At 47.9% G+C, this 16,308-nt stretch overlaps 1 protein-coding gene across 1 annotated transcript in view; it reads left to right on the top strand.

The window, feature by feature from the left end:
- Rgs9 (regulator of G protein signaling 9) overlaps positions 1-16,308 on the top strand; it is a 69,335-nt gene that overhangs the window by 16,642 nt on the left and 36,385 nt on the right. Inside the window, exons 3-8 of the mRNA XM_050164322.1 lie at positions 2,268-2,318; positions 3,122-3,228; positions 3,413-3,464; positions 3,712-3,770; positions 5,592-5,668; positions 10,114-10,195. Of these exons, the coding sequence (XP_050020279.1) occupies positions 2,268-2,318; positions 3,122-3,228; positions 3,413-3,464; positions 3,712-3,770; positions 5,592-5,668; positions 10,114-10,195 (428 nt within the window). The remainder of the gene's footprint in view (positions 1-2,267; positions 2,319-3,121; positions 3,229-3,412; positions 3,465-3,711; positions 3,771-5,591; positions 5,669-10,113; positions 10,196-16,308) is intronic.

The following is a 16,308-nucleotide window of genomic DNA, read 5'->3' as shown; positions in this document are numbered from 1 at the left end:
TTGGCAGTTTCCTCTTCTGTGTCTGCCAACAACCAGGATAAAGTTAGGGGTGGGTATGACAACCCCTGTTTTATAGAAGGGGCTGTAGATATGTAAAGAAATCCGAGAAGGCTGTAGCTGTGGCTCAGTGGTACAGCTCTGGCCTAACATGGAGGAGGTCCTGGGTTCAATCCCCAGTATTGAAACAAGGAAGAGGCTAAGAACTGAGATCCAAAGCACTGAGCCCATTCATGAGGGACCTGAATTTGAGTCTGGCTTTGAGATTTGCCTCTATCTTATCTCCTCTCTCTCTCTCTCTCTCTCTCTCTCTCTCTCTCTCTCTCTCTCTCTCTGTGCTTTCTTTCTGTGGACACGGGTTGCTAGATTTGGGTGAGGCTACCCATCTGCCCTGTCTTCTCTTGAGTTCTACCTTCTGTAGAAACAGATCATGAGGGAGGGGCCCCCTCCCTGCCAAGGCAGAGCCAGTGATGGCAAATGTGCATCCAGGTTCTTCCACGGCAGGAAGCAGGGCTTCTGGGAACGGTCGGCTGTGGAGCCTGCACAGCCAGCCTGCTGGGCTGCCAGCACAGTCCCCGAGGTGCAGATGCTAGTGGCGCCATAAATTCGTTTGGTCTATTTCAGGAAGCAGTTAAGTGGATGAGAAAGCCCTGGGCTCCTTAGTGGAGAGTGCTAACCAGCCTGATGGCTGCCTGAGGCAGACTTGCAAGCTGCATGCCTTTAAAGAGAGGAATGGAGCGGAATGTTGGTTGACACACAGAGGCCTAGGATTTTAGATGATGAAGCGTCTTGCTTGGGAACTGCCACCTGGGGGTGAGTCAAAACTGAGAGTCACAGGAGGTGAAGATGTTGGAAGCAGCAGCGGTGGCGTGTGGGTACCGACAGAGAATGTTTGGTTGGTTATCCATCGCAGCCTATGGACTATATAAGGAAGAGGTACAGGTTGTTCATACTTAACCACAACTGTGTCAGATAGTTAGGTCCAGACAAGTTGGTCATAATGGACCTCTTTGGAAGGCTATAAAAGAAATGTCCTTTCCTTACCTCTGAAGAGGGAAGTATTGTTTATGATGGCTAGCCATAAAGATGCCAATGACAGGACCTTGAGCTTCTGACCTTTGGCATGCTTTGTGGGCCAGTACCTATGCGGGTAGGGACCAGACTCTTAACTTTTGGGAATCAGGCTGAGGATGTGGAGAATGTGGCCATTGGCATCTACTAGATAGTGTCTGAGTTGGGCGGGGGATGGTGGTGGTGGTTCTGGGCACCTTGTTTTTCTTTGGAGTTGCCACTGATCTTATACAAGAGCATCTGGTAGTGAGACTAGAGGCCTCGGGCTGAGAAATGAGCTCAGAACTCCCACAGGTCCTACCGTCGTTCCAGACTTCTCCAAACTTATTTTTGTCTCCATCCTTAGATAAACCTAAGTGCTCAGGGATGTGTAAATGGGTCCATCGTCTCTCTTGACTCCTCTCTGCCTGCCTCTTCCTCTCTTCCCTTTTGTTTTACATAGTCTTAACTCTGTGCAGTTGCCCCTCCATAACCCGAGGAAAGAGCACAAAGGGAGCCCACATTCTACTTCCCAAAGTTTCGTACCAACCTACAAAACGTTACTAAAATAGGTTCCCTCCTCCACTGGGATAAAAGTACCTTTGCACAAACTTTAAGGTTTGAATTTAGAATTCTCTGGCTCCTAAGTGTTATACCTAGAGACTTGGATGATGGAGGACCATCGCTGCTCTCAACCTTTCTTCCATTCCAACCCCCAGGTTCTGGTTCACTCTTGTGTGTGCAGACTCCATTCAGAACCCTAGCTGACCTTGGACCCTACTCTTTCTTCCCAAGTGGGAAGACTCAGTCTGTTTGCTGTTTAATTGATGGGTGGTGGTCTTTAAATGATTTTGTGGTTAAAAAAAAAAAGATAAAGATAGCGAATGAGGTAAAGACGGAGCGGGAGATAGAAACAAGAATTAGGAGTTCAAGACGACACTGACTATATCAAGCAATTTAACTCTCAGCCAGGGCAACTTAGTAAAGACTGCCTCACAATAAAAACAAGCAAACGAATGGATAAAAGACCATGTAAAGTGGAGGTTAAGCTGCAGATCTAGTGGGGTCCTGTCACCGTGGATCTGAATTGTTCTGAGTTATTTGAGTAGGAATAGGATTGCCTACTACTGAGGAGGCACAACGTGGAGGAGAGTGCTGTGGTCCTGGGCTACATATGCTGAGAGGTCTTGGCATAGATCAATTACTTCTCTGTTTTGCAGGAGGTGATGTTCTACAGTGGATCATCCAGCGCCTTTGGATCTCTAACCTGGGTGAGGCCTTGGCCTATGCAATTACTGATTGCGTAGGGTACTAGAGGGGAAACCAAAAAATAGTGTAGCTGTTTTTTTATTTTTATTTTTATTTTTTATTTTAACTCTTTGGAGGCCCATTACCCAACTCCCAAATAAATACATGGAGACTTTTTCTTACTTGTGAATGCCCAGCCTTAGCTTGGCTTGTTTCTAGCCATCTTTTCTAGCTTAAATTATCCTGTTTTTCTTTAACTGCATTTGCCTCTGGGCTTTTTACCTTTTTTTTTTTTTTAAAAAATTCTGTATATATTTCTTTCTTTCTTACTCGTGACTGACTGTGTGTCTGGGTGGCTGGCCCCTGGCGTCCTCCTCTCCTCCTTTTCTCGCTCCTCCCTCTTCTCTCTTCCTTGAGCCTAGATTTCTCCTTCTATTTATTCTCTCCCCACCCTGGGAGCTGGAAGTGGGGCAGGAGAGGCCTTGTGGGTCCCCTGGCCACTACTCTAGCTGAAAGGATGAGCTCCGGGTTCCGTGAGCGACCCTGTCTGAAAACAGTAAGGTGCAGCGCAATAGAGGAAGAGACCTGATGTTGGCTTCTGACTTACACGTATGTACATGCTCCTGCTCACACACGCATGTACTGCATATACGTACATGCACATAAAAAAAATCAAAAAATCCTTGAAAAAGAACCTCTTTCCCAGTCTTCAGGTCTTATGTTGTAAGGATAGGGTACTCTCTTGGAGTTTGGAGGGCGGGCTGGGCCATGAGATTCGAGTTTTGGCCCCTCTCCTAACTTTTATCTGGAAATCTCTTCTCCCCAGAGGCACAGAACTTGGGCAACTTTATTGTCAAGTACGGCTACATCTATCCCTTGCAAGATCCCAAGAATCTTATCCTCAAGCCCGACAGCAGTCTCTACCGGTTTCAGGTGAGCTTTGACCTTGATCTTAGATGCTAATGTGGGGTAGACCAGTTGGCCTTATATTCTCACAGATCAGGGATGTAGAAATGGTGCAGCGGGCTAAGGTAGTGCCATCTTTCTCATTCTAGAGCTGAGGGTCCATGGGGTCCCAGCCCTGTGGGTAACCATGGTTTTCCGCTTTCTTTTGTAGACACCATATTTCTGGCCCACTCAGCAGTGGCCAGCTGAAGACACAGACTACGGTAAATACCTCACTACTGTATGCCTCTGCCCTTGCCTCACAACCCTGCTTATTTGCATGCTGCATTTGGGTGACATTTATCTAGCTGTCATCGTGACCTTTATGTCAGTTCACATCTATATTGGACGTATCCCTGGAGGCTGGGATGAGGAAATGGGAAGGGACCTAGTTGGCTGAACATCTTTTTCGACTACCTGGGGGTTTTGGAATACGACAACGATGTGAAATGCCATTGCTTTCTTTTCCAGCCATCTATCTAGCTAAGAGAAATATCAAGAAGAAAGGGATTTTAGAAGAATACGAAAAGGTACAGAGGCATATTCAGCTAGAGTTTTATAATGGAATGGAATGTATGTAGTTATGAGCTATTATTCTCTCTTCCCTACATTGCTACATCTGTCCATCATTCGTTTATCTACCCATCTATCCTCCATCCTTCCATCTACATCCATCTATCCATCTACCTACATCCATCTATCCATCATCCACCATTATCCATCCATCCACCCAACCATCATCTGTCATCCACCCATCCACCCCCATCCTTCCACCTACCCATCCATCATCTGTCATCCATCCATCTTCCACCTGTCGTCCACTTATCTACCCGTTCATCGATTTGATTACAACTTCCTGAAGCAATCCTTTTTCATGGGTCACTTCTGTTTTCTCCTGCTGTTATTTAAGCCTTTGCCTTGGTGATTCCTGGGGATACTGAGGCTACTCTGTTCCTTTTTTTTGTACTCAAATGATATAAGTTAATATACATGATAACACACAGCCCTGGATAAAAAAAATTTGAACTTAAATTTATGGGGTAAAAACAATAGGATAAGAAAGACTTTTATTTTGGATTGAGTGGGTCAGATTACCCAAAGAACGTGTCTGAAACATCGGAATGTATCTTAGTTTTATTCTGTTGCTGCGATAAATATCATGACCGAAAAATCAACTCTGGCAAGAAAGGGTTTATTTAAATTTATATTTCCAGGTTACAGTCCATTACTGAGGAAAACTGAGGCAGATACTGAAGTAGAAACTATGGAGGAATACTGCTGTTTAATCTCTTTCTCACCGATTTATGCTCAGCTGGTTTTCTTACACAGTCCAAGACCACCGGCCTAGGAATAGCACTGCCTGGAGTGGCCTGGGATTCAAACATCAATTAACAGTCCCATAAGACAAGGTCCCACAGATTATGTGCCCCAGCCAGTCCGATCAAGGCAGTTCTTCAGTTGAGATCCCCTCTTCCCGGGTGACTCTAAGTGGTGTAAAGATGACCACAAAAGCTCACTCAGTACATAAGGTTGACATATCCGGCAGAGGGCAATAATCTTTATGGGTTTTAATTCTTTAAAAACTTGTCCTTACCCAATTACATCCATCCATCATATCAAGTCAGGGTTAAATCTTTGGGAATTCTTTATTAGCATATATTAATAGCACAAAATATTGGATTTCATTGTGATAGTTTCAGACAGTTTGCAGGCCTTTCTTCCTTCTCTCTCTCCTTATAGTAAGCAAAGTTCTGAGCTGTACTCTTGGCTCTTTTAAAAGTGTTTTTTTTTGTTGTTGTTGTTGTTTTGAGAAAGGATCTCACTGTACTACTCGGTTTGGACTTGAACTTATGATCCGTCTGTCTCAGCCCCTTGAGAAGCTGGGATCACTGGCCTGTGCCACCGGGCCAATGCCACTCTCTAGATTCTGTTGTTGAATATAATTTCTACTGCCACTCTCCACCTTCCTCTCCATAATCAGATTTAGGATACATTCCTCTTATTTTAATTTAACTTATTTATTTTTGACACAGAGTTTTGCTGTGTAGCTCTGGATGTCCTGGAACTCATTCTGTAGACCAGGCTGGCCTCAGACTCAAGATTTGCCTGCCTCTGCTTCTTAAGTGCTGAGATTAAAGGTGTGAGCCACTACTGCCTAGATTTGTTTCTTTTGGGAGGGGGGATACATTTATTTTAAACAGAGCAAATGAAGCCAAGGCTAGTGAAGCCAAGGCTAGAGACACTGGACTGTGGGGAGCCAGGGTATCCTTTGCTGACTTGATGCACTGTGCGTTGCGATTTGTGGCCCATTCTGGGAGACAGACTGTCCTCATTTTGTTTTTCTCTTCTAGGAAAATTATGATTTCCTGAACAAAAAAATTAATTACAAGTGGGATTTTGTCATTATGCAGGCCAAAGAGCAGTACCGGTGAGTGGAACGTGGTCCCACGTCTTGTCTATGAGCTGTCTCTCCTCTCCCCTTCTTCTTTCCTTTTGTGTTATTTAACTTAAATTTCAGGGGAGGGGGTATATGTGTGTGTGTATGTGGTATGTGTGGTGTATGTGTGTGTGCGTGTATGTGTGTGTGTGGTATGTGTGTGTATGTGTATGTGTGGTATATGTGTGTGTGCGTGTATGTGTGTGTGGTATGTGTGGTGTATGTGTGTGTGCGTGTATGTGTGTGTGTGCGTGTGTAGTATGTGTGATGTGTGTGTGTGTGTGTGTGGTATGTGTGATGTATGTCTGTGTGCTCCGGTTAGAAGATAACCTTGGTGATGCACGGGTTCCAGCTCCCTTATCCCTTGAAGCTGAACCTCTCACTGGCTTGGGACTCTGCACTTCTAAGTGATGCAGGCAGGAATCTGCTTGTCTCTCTCTCTCCGGTGCTAGAATTACAAGGATACGAAACCATGTGTAGCTTTAAAAAAATATTTATCTATGTATTTATGTGGGTTCTGGAGGGTCAGACTCAGGTCCCCGTGCTTGGGAGGCGAGCACCTTACTAATGAATGCATCATCCCATCCCACCGTTTCCTTTGATTAAAGCCAGCCCCTGGTGAGTGTGTCTGTGATAAAGTCCAGGCTATGGCTAGGGAACAGAGGACACAGCCCAGCATGTCAGGCAGACTTGACACAGTAGGATGCAGTGCCGTGAGATGAGGGTCATGTGACAGGGTCTGTAGAGGGAGCTGCGGAAGTAGAATCCTTGAACTCTGAAGGACGTTGGTGGTGGGTGGAGGGGGAGAGGGGGGTGCTCTAAGCAGGCGGAAGACAGAGAGTGACCTGTGAATGTATTTTCTGAGGCTGAAGCAGAGTGTGGAGTATCGGATTGGCAATGCCTGTTCCCACGACAGTTCACAGGCCCACAGGCTTCATTTCTCGCTTACCTTTGGGCCTGCTGTAGGCCATCTGCTGCCTTGTCATGCTTTCTCGGACCTCAGGACATAGAACGACAAATCTAGGAGCTGAAGTGAGACCACAGTACACGATAGTGAAGGATTTTGGCCCACAGTTTGGGGGTCTAGTCCATGGTGGCAGGGGCCCAAGGCAGCTGGTCACATTGCACCTACACGCAGGAAGTGTAGCAATGAATGCTGGTACTTGGCTTGCTTTTTGCCTCTTTGTTCAGTCTAGCCCGTGTGATGGTGCCGCCTACAGGATGGGTTTTCCTGTCGATTGCGTTGGGTGGGTTACTCAGTCTAGGGGTTTGTAATCCACCCTGCAATCAGTTATTCCAGGGTCTCGGAGGGGTGCTACCTGGAAGGGAATGAGCTAGGACAGAAGAATGAGGCCAAGCAGATTTGTCAAAGCCCCCTTTATTAGGATCATGGTTGCTGCTTATATAGCCCCTGGATGAGGGCTTGGTGGGCAGGGCACAGGATCTCGCCGCATGGTCCTGGTCACATAGGCCAGGTTACGTTCGGTCAGATAGGCCAAGAAGTCACGAGTTGCCACACCTGGTTCCCTGGATAGCTGGAATGTGAGGCGCGTTCCACTAACAGATAAGTTAATTGGGTGTGGGGAAGGTTCTCTCAATAGAACATAGTTATGGGTGTGGGGTTCTCTGCAGACTCCCCAGGGTGATGGTTCCTATAATAATTTTTAGGGGGGAAATGGCTTGTGACATTTTCCCACCTCAGTTAAACCTTTGTAGAAACGCCCTCACGGTTATACCCAGATATGTGCCTCCTAGGTAATTCTAATCCAGTGGCATTGGCAATTAAAGATTCACCGCCGTGCCCCTGTGGGGTACTGATGAGCGATCTCACTACTCCTTCAGATTCCAATGTGTTCCTGCCTGACATGTTTGAGACAAAGCAACACAGAGGGAACTTGCTAACACGCCATTGGTATTTGCTTGCCAGACTTCATGTGATGTTCACAGGTGCCCTCTTTATTTTATATAGGATGTGTGTGGCCTGAATGTGTCAGCCATGATTATCTTCTTCCTTCATCTTTTTAAGTTGGGAAACGGAGGCTTGAAGAGGTTAAATTTATTTGATCAAGCTTACTCAGTTGGTCTAGAATGATTAAATTCTGTTCAGTATACAGTTGTGCATTCCTAGTTGTTGAAATAAGGAGCGGCGGGGCTGCGTCCCCAGCACCCCGGCCGCCTGCTAGCTCATGCCCGAAATAACAACACACAAATTGTATTCTTTTAAACACTTCTTGCCCATTATATCCAGCCTCTTCTTGGCTAGCTCTCGCACCTGGACTAGCCCATTTCTAATAATCTGTGTAAGCACCCCAAGGTGTGCTTACCGGGAAGATTCTAGCCTACGTCCATCCTGGGTCGGAGCTTCATCGTGTGTGTCTCTGAGAGCAGAGCTATCTCGCGTCTGTCTGAGGAGTCTTACCTCACTTCCTCTTCCTCCTGTTTACTCCTCCCACCTATGTTTTAACCTATCAGGGCAAACAGTTTCTTTATTTAATTAACCAATGAAATCAACAGGTTGATATATGACACTCCCACATCACTAGTCGGTTCCAAACTGGTTCCTAAGCTGGTCCCAGGAATACAGAGATGGAATTGTGTTTATCTCCCCAGCCCTCCATACCCTCCCCTCTACTTCTGTGTTCCAACAGGGATAATCCCAGCCACCCACACACCCCGGCATTACCCTTGCAGGCACTGCAGCTCAGAGGCAGTTCTCAGTGGCTCCTGCTTCCTCCTCCACCAACTCTAGACAAATCTCTGAGTACCCAGACTCCTGGGAAATTCTCTTCTCTCTTCACTTCCAGGTGCGGTGGGATGGGGGAATTCCTGAAAGGTTTATTTCTTCTGAGACACCAGCCTCCCCTTGACTCCATGACTTAACTCAAAGACTACCTCTGATTTCAGACTTAGGACCCTGCCACAAAACTAGATGGGCAGTGTGGGTTGACCCATGGGGTAGTTTTTTGTTATGCTGAGCCCCCTCCTTCTGCCCTCCTCCTCTTCCCTTCCTCTTGTGGCAGTGTGGCAGCTCTTCCTTTTGTGGCCCAGCCATTGCTCATGCTGCCCTGACCCTCTGTTGGTGAAGGCCAACACAAATCCCACCTGGTTCTCAGGGGAGGGGAAATAGACCCTTCCACCAATGGAAATGGCATGGAGACATAGTTCAGAACCACCACAGAGACCATCCTTGTTTTTGCTTTATAGTTTCTCATAGTAAAAATGCGGCAAGCAAGTCTTTATTTACTTCTTGAGTGTTCGTGTAATGCTTAGACTGAAAGAAACTCGAAGGCTGGGGCTGTTTTGACTCCCAGTAATTGGAACGTAGTGGGAGATCAATAAATCGATGAACGAAGGAAAGGTGAACAAATGCCGTTATGGAGAGAAGTCACGTGATCGCCTAAAAGAAGTCCTCATTTACTGGCTATTTTGAATTGCACCTGTCACGGCTCTCCTGCCATAGCATGTATCACAAGGCCAGAAAGGCCTGCTGGGAGCATTAGAGACTGGCTCTATTTACAAGACTGGCTAGCATTATAGAAACTGTGCCTGCCTCAGGCTTCTCGGGGTCCATCATCCTGAGGAGTCAGCCTGGTTAACCGGGAGGAAAACCCATTATGTTGTTACGGGAGAACGGGGGGGGGGGGGGGCAACAGTGTTTCTATTTAATTTCCAGAGGAGCCGAAATGGCAGTGCTCACCCATCTGGCTCTCTGGATGCTATTATGTTATTCACAGAACATTAATGGGGAAATAAATCCACCAGCTCTGTCGTGAGGAGGGTGCGTGCGTCATCTCACGTTGCCCGTTGCCTGGTAAAGCCGGCGTTAATAAATGTGAGCAAGGCTAGTCCTGGAAGTGGGGCGGGACAGCGCCCTTGGTGTGGTAATGAGCGCTTCTCCCCTTCGAGAGGAGGCGGCCCGCGTTATTTCCTCCTGCAGCGGCCACGAGGAGATGGTTAGACAAAACAGGATAACCTTTAAGTCCTCAGCAGGGCTGAAAATAAGCCCAGTTGTCTCCAACTCACTGGAGGGACAGAGAAGGACAAACAGGTAGGGAGAAAATGGGACACTCTGAGACCACCGTTGCTGTGCCACATCTCTGCTGTGGACTGGCATCTGCCTGTCCCCATCTTGATCATGTTGTTGGTCAAAGCAAGGAACCCAGTCTGAAGCCAGGGAGGTCACATTTTGGCCCACGTGGTCATCATCTCTGCTTCCCGCAGTAGGGAAGATGGTGACGGTGGTACCCGGAACAGAAGTGTGATGTTGGCAATGCTTGCTGTCTGTTGTCGTTATGGCTCCTGGGAGTTGTCTGAGTAGATGGGGAAGGTGGTTTAAGGCATCAGAAACGGATGCTATCTTAGACCAAGAGATATGAAGTACTTCTGGCCTGAACATAACTTTTTTTTGTTTGTCTGTTTGGTTTTTTGTTTTTTAGGACTGGCAAGGAAAGGACCAAAGCTGACAGGTACGCGCTGGATTGCCAGGAGAAGGCGTATTGGCTGGTGCATCGAAGCCCCGTGAGTACAGGTTCCCATTCCTTCTGAGCTTCCCCCACTTTCCTGTCTCCCCACTTTGCCCCAGCTACCTCTGGCTGCCCCGCTCACTAGGGTTAGAACTGGACTAGCCAGAGGATCTGTTCAGTGTGGGCGACCTCGATGAAGAGGCCTTGTGCTGTGTCTTGGTGGGGTGCTTGTGGCTTGTTGGTCAGGGTCAAGTGTTGCCCTGGTCTGAGTCACTGGAATCAATTCATTTACGAGGACTTAGACATCCTCATTGTTGTCGTTTCTTCCTTGGGAAAAGAATATAAGAAGAAAATCTGTGAGAACAGACGGTCTGCAGAGCCAAAACTGCAGCTCTGTCTTTTCCTCCCCTGGTTCAGGTCAGCAGCTGGAATGGGAGGAAGATGGAAGGACTAAGTAGGCTTTCAAGCATCTCATTGCTTGGAGCACCTTGCTTTTTTGGCATTGGGACTTCTTTTTATTTTATGTGTATGAATGTTTTGCCTCCATGTATGTATGTGTACCAGTTGCATGCCTGGTGCCCTCATAGGTCAAAAGAGGGTGTCAAGTCCTGTGGTACTGGAGTTACAGATGTTTCTGAGCAACCTGTGGTGTTGGAAGTAGAACCTGGGTCCGCTGCAAGAGCAGCCAGTGTTCTGGACCACTGAGCCATCTCTCTCTCCCTACTTTGGGACTTCTAATAGTTCTAAGAGATAGGCTATGTGTAATGGATGTAGCCTGTCCCAGCTCAGTCTTAGGAAATGGCAGTCTCATTCCCCAGCATCCCGCTAGAGTGATCTCTGCTGCCTCAGTGTGCTCCTGTGTCAAGGTGGCATGCTCTTCCCTTGGGGTTACAGAGAGTGAAAGAGGGGACAGAGATTTAAGAAAGTTGAGCATTCAGAACAAACGTCCTTTCTCCTCCTTTTTTACTGACCTTGCCTCCTGAAATGGCCAGAGATGCTCAGAACAGGAAGTGAATGGAGCCAGGGATGGTGCTAAAACCCGCCATCAACCCACCAGAGTCTGGGTATTTACTTACCTTTGTGTGTCGCCGACTGATTTTTCTGAAGGTGTTGCCACTGTGATGCGTGGTTTGGATGTTGTTGTGTGGCTGAAGCGAAGGTTCTGGGCTTGATTCTCAAGTAGCTTATTTGGATTATCTCTGCTTCAGGACAAAACCAAATTTTAGGTGCCTGTTGTGGGTGCCTAGGGGTTGGGTGTGGATGACAGAGCCCAGAGTTCGGGAACCTCAGTGTCTCCCCATCGGAGGCTTTGGAGTGGGATTGTTTTGTGAACTTCACATTGCTCGTGTGTTCTAAAGCAGCTTGCTGAGGATGAGGGGGAACTGTGGGTTCACACTTACTGAGCCGGCCCTGTGCCCTGTGGCACCAAAGCCCAGGGAACCCTCTCCCTTTCAATGTGAGAATGACTTCCTGTGTGCTCCTCCCTGGGTAGGAGGAGGCCACTGTGGCTGCAGCCCTTACAAAGCACCCAGCAGGTTGCTCAGTGAGCTGCACAAGACTCCTCCCCCTGCCTTGGTCTCCTTACCCAGAAGGCCAGAGGAGAGAAATGCCTAATAGATCATCTAGGTGCTCCTTACTTGTCCTGGTGTAAGCTCTAAGCCTCCACTGGGGAAGTGTCTGAGGGGCTCTCCACAGCCAGATACAGGAGCCCATGTGATGTGGTCTCTGCATAAGCAGCTTTCCCTGCCTCCACCCATCCCTGTCAACATGATATATCTTGTCTCTATGACCGCCTTCACCTCACATTTCCACTACTAATACCATGACCACCGTCACCACTACCACCAGCGTCACCATACACCACCCCCACAGTGACCACCACCATCACCGTCATCACCACCGCCATCACCAACACTGCTGCCAGCATCGCCACCACGTTATCATCATCACCACCACCTTTACCGTCATCCCTGTTGCCGCCAACACAGCAGACCTGAGTAGAAAATTCACATCTCACCAAACATTCCGCTCTCATTCCTTTATCTACTCTTCGCAATCCTGTGTGGAAGGGCGTGTTATTTCCCTTTTACTGATAAACAAACTGAGGCTCAGGGATGTTGTGCTCTGTCCGCCTGTGCCTCTCATATGTGCTAGAGGATCTGAATCCACACGCTTTGTTAACTACAAGCGCTGTCTCTTAGTCCCTATGTTCCCTTTGCCTCCTGTGACAATGTCGCCTGATGTCCTTGTGTATTTTAGTTTGCTTGTAGTGTCCTGAGTCACCGGTGCTCCATAAATGTAAACATTCGTGTTCAAACAAGCCTGGCCACTTTGTTAGTGTGGGGGAATTCTAGCTAAGTTTGATATGCTTGGGGCAGTCTTAAAATACAGAGGACAGGCCTGGAGAGATGGCTCAAAGGTTAAGAGCACTGACTGCTCTTCCAGAGGTCCTGAGTTCAATTCCCAGCACCCACATGGTGGCTCACAGCCATCTATAGTGGGATGTGATGCCCTCTTCTGGCATAAAGTTGCACATGCAGACAGAACACTCATGTATGAAATAAATAGATCTTTAAAGAAATGTGGAGGACACAAAATGTTCCTCCTGTCTGGTCCCCCTCACTGCTGGCTTCTTCAGGAATGAGGCAGGACTGTATCTGGGGCCTGCTGTCCCTGACACCCCTAGAACACTCTTCACCTTTTGCTGGCCAGCCCAGGGAAGACCGTGTTCTATCCAAGGAACATTCTGCCTGGAATAGAGCAATCTGTCTGACAAGCTTCGGAAGCCCTGGAGCCCACAGACTGCCAGACTGTCTCCAGGAGACCTAAACAAACCTTCAGCGCTATGGGAACAGAGCCAGCCGTAGCAAGCCGAGCATTTGGCTCTGTAGCTGCTGAGCAGGAGTTCTGGGGACCCACTGTGGCCACCGGGTAGATTAGAGTGTGACATGGCTACAGTTACCAGATGAGCTGTTTACTTGTACATTAGTCTGTAACCTTTTTTTCCTATTCTTTCCAATTTCTTGTATGCTTACATTGCTTGTGTGTGTGTGCATGTGTGTGTGTGCACATGTGTGTATATTGTATATATGTTTGTTGTTTGCAGGTGTGGGGGCACACGGGTGTATGTGTGCACACAGAGGCTCGAGGCTGACATCAGAATCATCCTCTGCTTTCCTACCTCATTCATTGAGGTATGGGTCAAATCCAGGGCTCGCTCATGTCGCTAGTCTCACTATCCAGCTTGCTCTAGGGATCTCCTCCCTGTCTTCTAAAGCTGGAATTATAGGTCGGCTGCTGCACCCATCCATCATTTGTGTGGGTCTAGAGCTCTGAGCCCTCAGGTGTGCGCAGCAAGAGCTTTAACTACCGAGGCATCTCCCCAGCCCCTCATTTCCCTCGTTCTTAAGCCTTAAATTCCTTATTGGGCTTTGACCACCAGGAAAGGAGTGTTGGGCATCTAATACCAGCTAGACATCACAGAGTCCGTACTGGGCGCTTGTGAGGAAAGAGCATCTCTTCGATGCTGTCCCCAGAAAAGCATCCCTAGCAGAGGGTGAGATCGGACATCGATTCAAAACAGACTTAAGCATGATACAAACTGTAAATAAGCACAGGGAGAAATGGCTTCCTTACGTAGTTAAGGACAACCTTGAACTGCTCTGCCTGCCTTTCTTACCCAGTTCACGCATTGCTAGGGATGGAACCCAGCTCTTCATGTATGTTAGGCGAGCACTCTACCAATTGAGCTACAGCCCTAGCCCGAGATGTGATTTCTTGCACAAACTGTTTTGAGGTTTCCCCGTGTCTTCACTGAGCCACCTGGACACCACCGGTGACTCAGTGTCTTCTGAGGGTACAGCCCCATTACTCAGGCCTGGTTTGCTGTAGAGAGGCCTTTTTGTGGCCTTGTGTTCTAAGGCAAGTTGTCACGTGAATAAACATTCAACAAAGCGGTCTTCATTACAGCCACATACATAGCTACCAACTAAGAAGGTGTCTGCTCTCCACTTCCTGCTGAGGTTGAGCTAAATGCCCCGCAGTGGAGAGCGACAAAGTAATTTAAGGTATATCCAATGTGATGGGACACTGGCAAGCTATTTAAATGATAGGGTCAAAGGTCATTCATTAACCCAGGGAAACAGTCTGAAATACAGTGCTGCATCATAAAACTGTGTAGAACACTTGATAGATGCTGGTGGTGATTAAAAAAAAGCAACACAACTTTTGGATGTTTATTTTATGGTTGGTGTTCTTGAGCCAGTGGGGATATCTGGCTTATGAGCTTAGGATAGCCATGGACATGGTTCATGGTCTCAAGGACAGTGAAGGAAAACGTGACTACACCTGTTATGCAGATGAATCAATGACCTACAGGATGCTGTGCAAGCTTGTAGAAGAAAAGAATCTCCCATCAGACCAGGCGCCAGGAGACACCTCCGCATGGAAGTGACATCCGAGCCGAGTGTGCTTGGAGCAGACTTTTCCAACTCTCCAGCCTAAAGCCATCTCCCTATTCATCCTCATTTTTCTTCCCCTCATTCCTTGCTTCACTCTGTTTACAAAACAAGTAGTGTTTTGTTGATCCTCTCTGACCCAGGGGTTGCCCTGTGAGAGAGAACTAGAAGGTGCTCACGGGTGACGAGGTAGAAGGCCCTTGTCCTGGTGCCACCCTGGCCTGCTGATTCCTGCTGATGTCATTGTCAGATTACCAGGCATTTAGCAAATGCCCCCTTTTGTTTATGCCCAAGGGATCTAATTGAGACGTCACATCTGGTGCTCACAGCTTCTCCCGTTGAAGGAGGGAAGCTCACAGTTCAAGCATCCCCAAAGGACTTTCCGTGTGGAGACACCAGGGCAGAAGGCATCTGCGGGCAGTGCCTCAACCCGTTGCCTTTAGTTCTTGCACAGGGACAATGAGCTCTGGATAACCTTAAATTAAATATCCACCCATGGACCAGAGTGTGTATCTTCAGAAGCTCTGGTAGTCATTACAGTAGGATAAAGGCTATACCACCTGCCTGATAGATGAATGAATGAATGAATGAATGGATGAATGGATGGATGAGCGAGCCTCAGAGGCTTTCTGGGGGAGCTTGGACAGACAGTGGTTGGGATTACCACTTCTTCAACTGGGACTTAAGGCGTTGCTGCCCACAGAGAGGCCAAGGGAAGAGTACAGCCAGAGGAAGGTGTCTGGCTGTTTGGTAGAGCTGGTGAAGAATTCTGCAGTTGTCGGGGATGGTGGTGAGCAGGAACTGGAGAGGGTGGCAGAGCAATAAAGGCCAGATGTGGCCTTGAGTCTGGGAGGCAGAGGTGGCCTTGGAACAGGTTTCAGCTGTGCACTTAATCCAACCGAGGCCCCAGCTGCCTATTTGCTGCCGTCTGTGAGGCCAGTTCGAAGGAACAGTTAAATAGCCACCTCAAACCTAGAGCAGATGACCCCATGGGGCTACTGAGGCAGCTGGTGCCCGTGAAAGGGGCTGGACCGTGGCTGTAGGTCACTCACTGTGGGGTAAGCTCTGAGTGTGCACTGAACATGCATGAATATGGGTACATGTGTGAGAACCTATATGTAGATGAGTCTCAGTGTGTAAGTTGAGGGGGCGTGTCGGTGTGTTAGACCAAACACTGTGAAAGTGTGTGTATGTGAAATCCGTCTTCAGTGACACGGGTGGGGGCGTCTCTGTAGCAGACATAGGGGGAAATCCCTGGAGGCCGTTTTAGGTGAAAGCATCCGTGGGATGGCCACGTCCTTCCCTTCTCCTTTAGATGAGGTTCGATCTTCTCCGGAGCTGGTAGGGACTTTTGTGGTGTCCCTTTGTGACATTGCTCATTATTGTCCTTTATCCTCTTATGACGACTAAGGGATTTCCCCACCCCCAAGACTGGAAATGTCCCTGTATATTTTCTTGGGTGGGGGGTACCCTCAAAGCAGACGTCACAGGTCTATTCACTATCCTCTCAAGGTTTAGCCCAGTGTCTAGAACATAGGTAGTATTGATCAGAGTCCATGGGTAATGGGGTGAGGGTGGGGACTCCATTTCCTCACCCTCCTCTCACACATCTTCTGTGTGAGAAGATTCTCACCTCTTCCTTGTACAGTCTGTAGGCCCCATATTTGCCTCTTTGGTAGCCTGCTGAGCTAGGATGTGGTATTTAGCAAGT

This window comes from Alexandromys fortis, unplaced genomic scaffold (assembly GCF_014885135.2).
Source record: "Alexandromys fortis isolate MF-2015 unplaced genomic scaffold, M_Fortis_MF-2015_v1.1 scaffold_156, whole genome shotgun sequence".
Taxonomy (NCBI): domain Eukaryota; kingdom Metazoa; phylum Chordata; class Mammalia; order Rodentia; family Cricetidae; genus Alexandromys; species Alexandromys fortis.
Note: the sequence above shows the minus strand (reverse complement) of the source record. Positions and strands in the feature narration are given on the sequence as shown.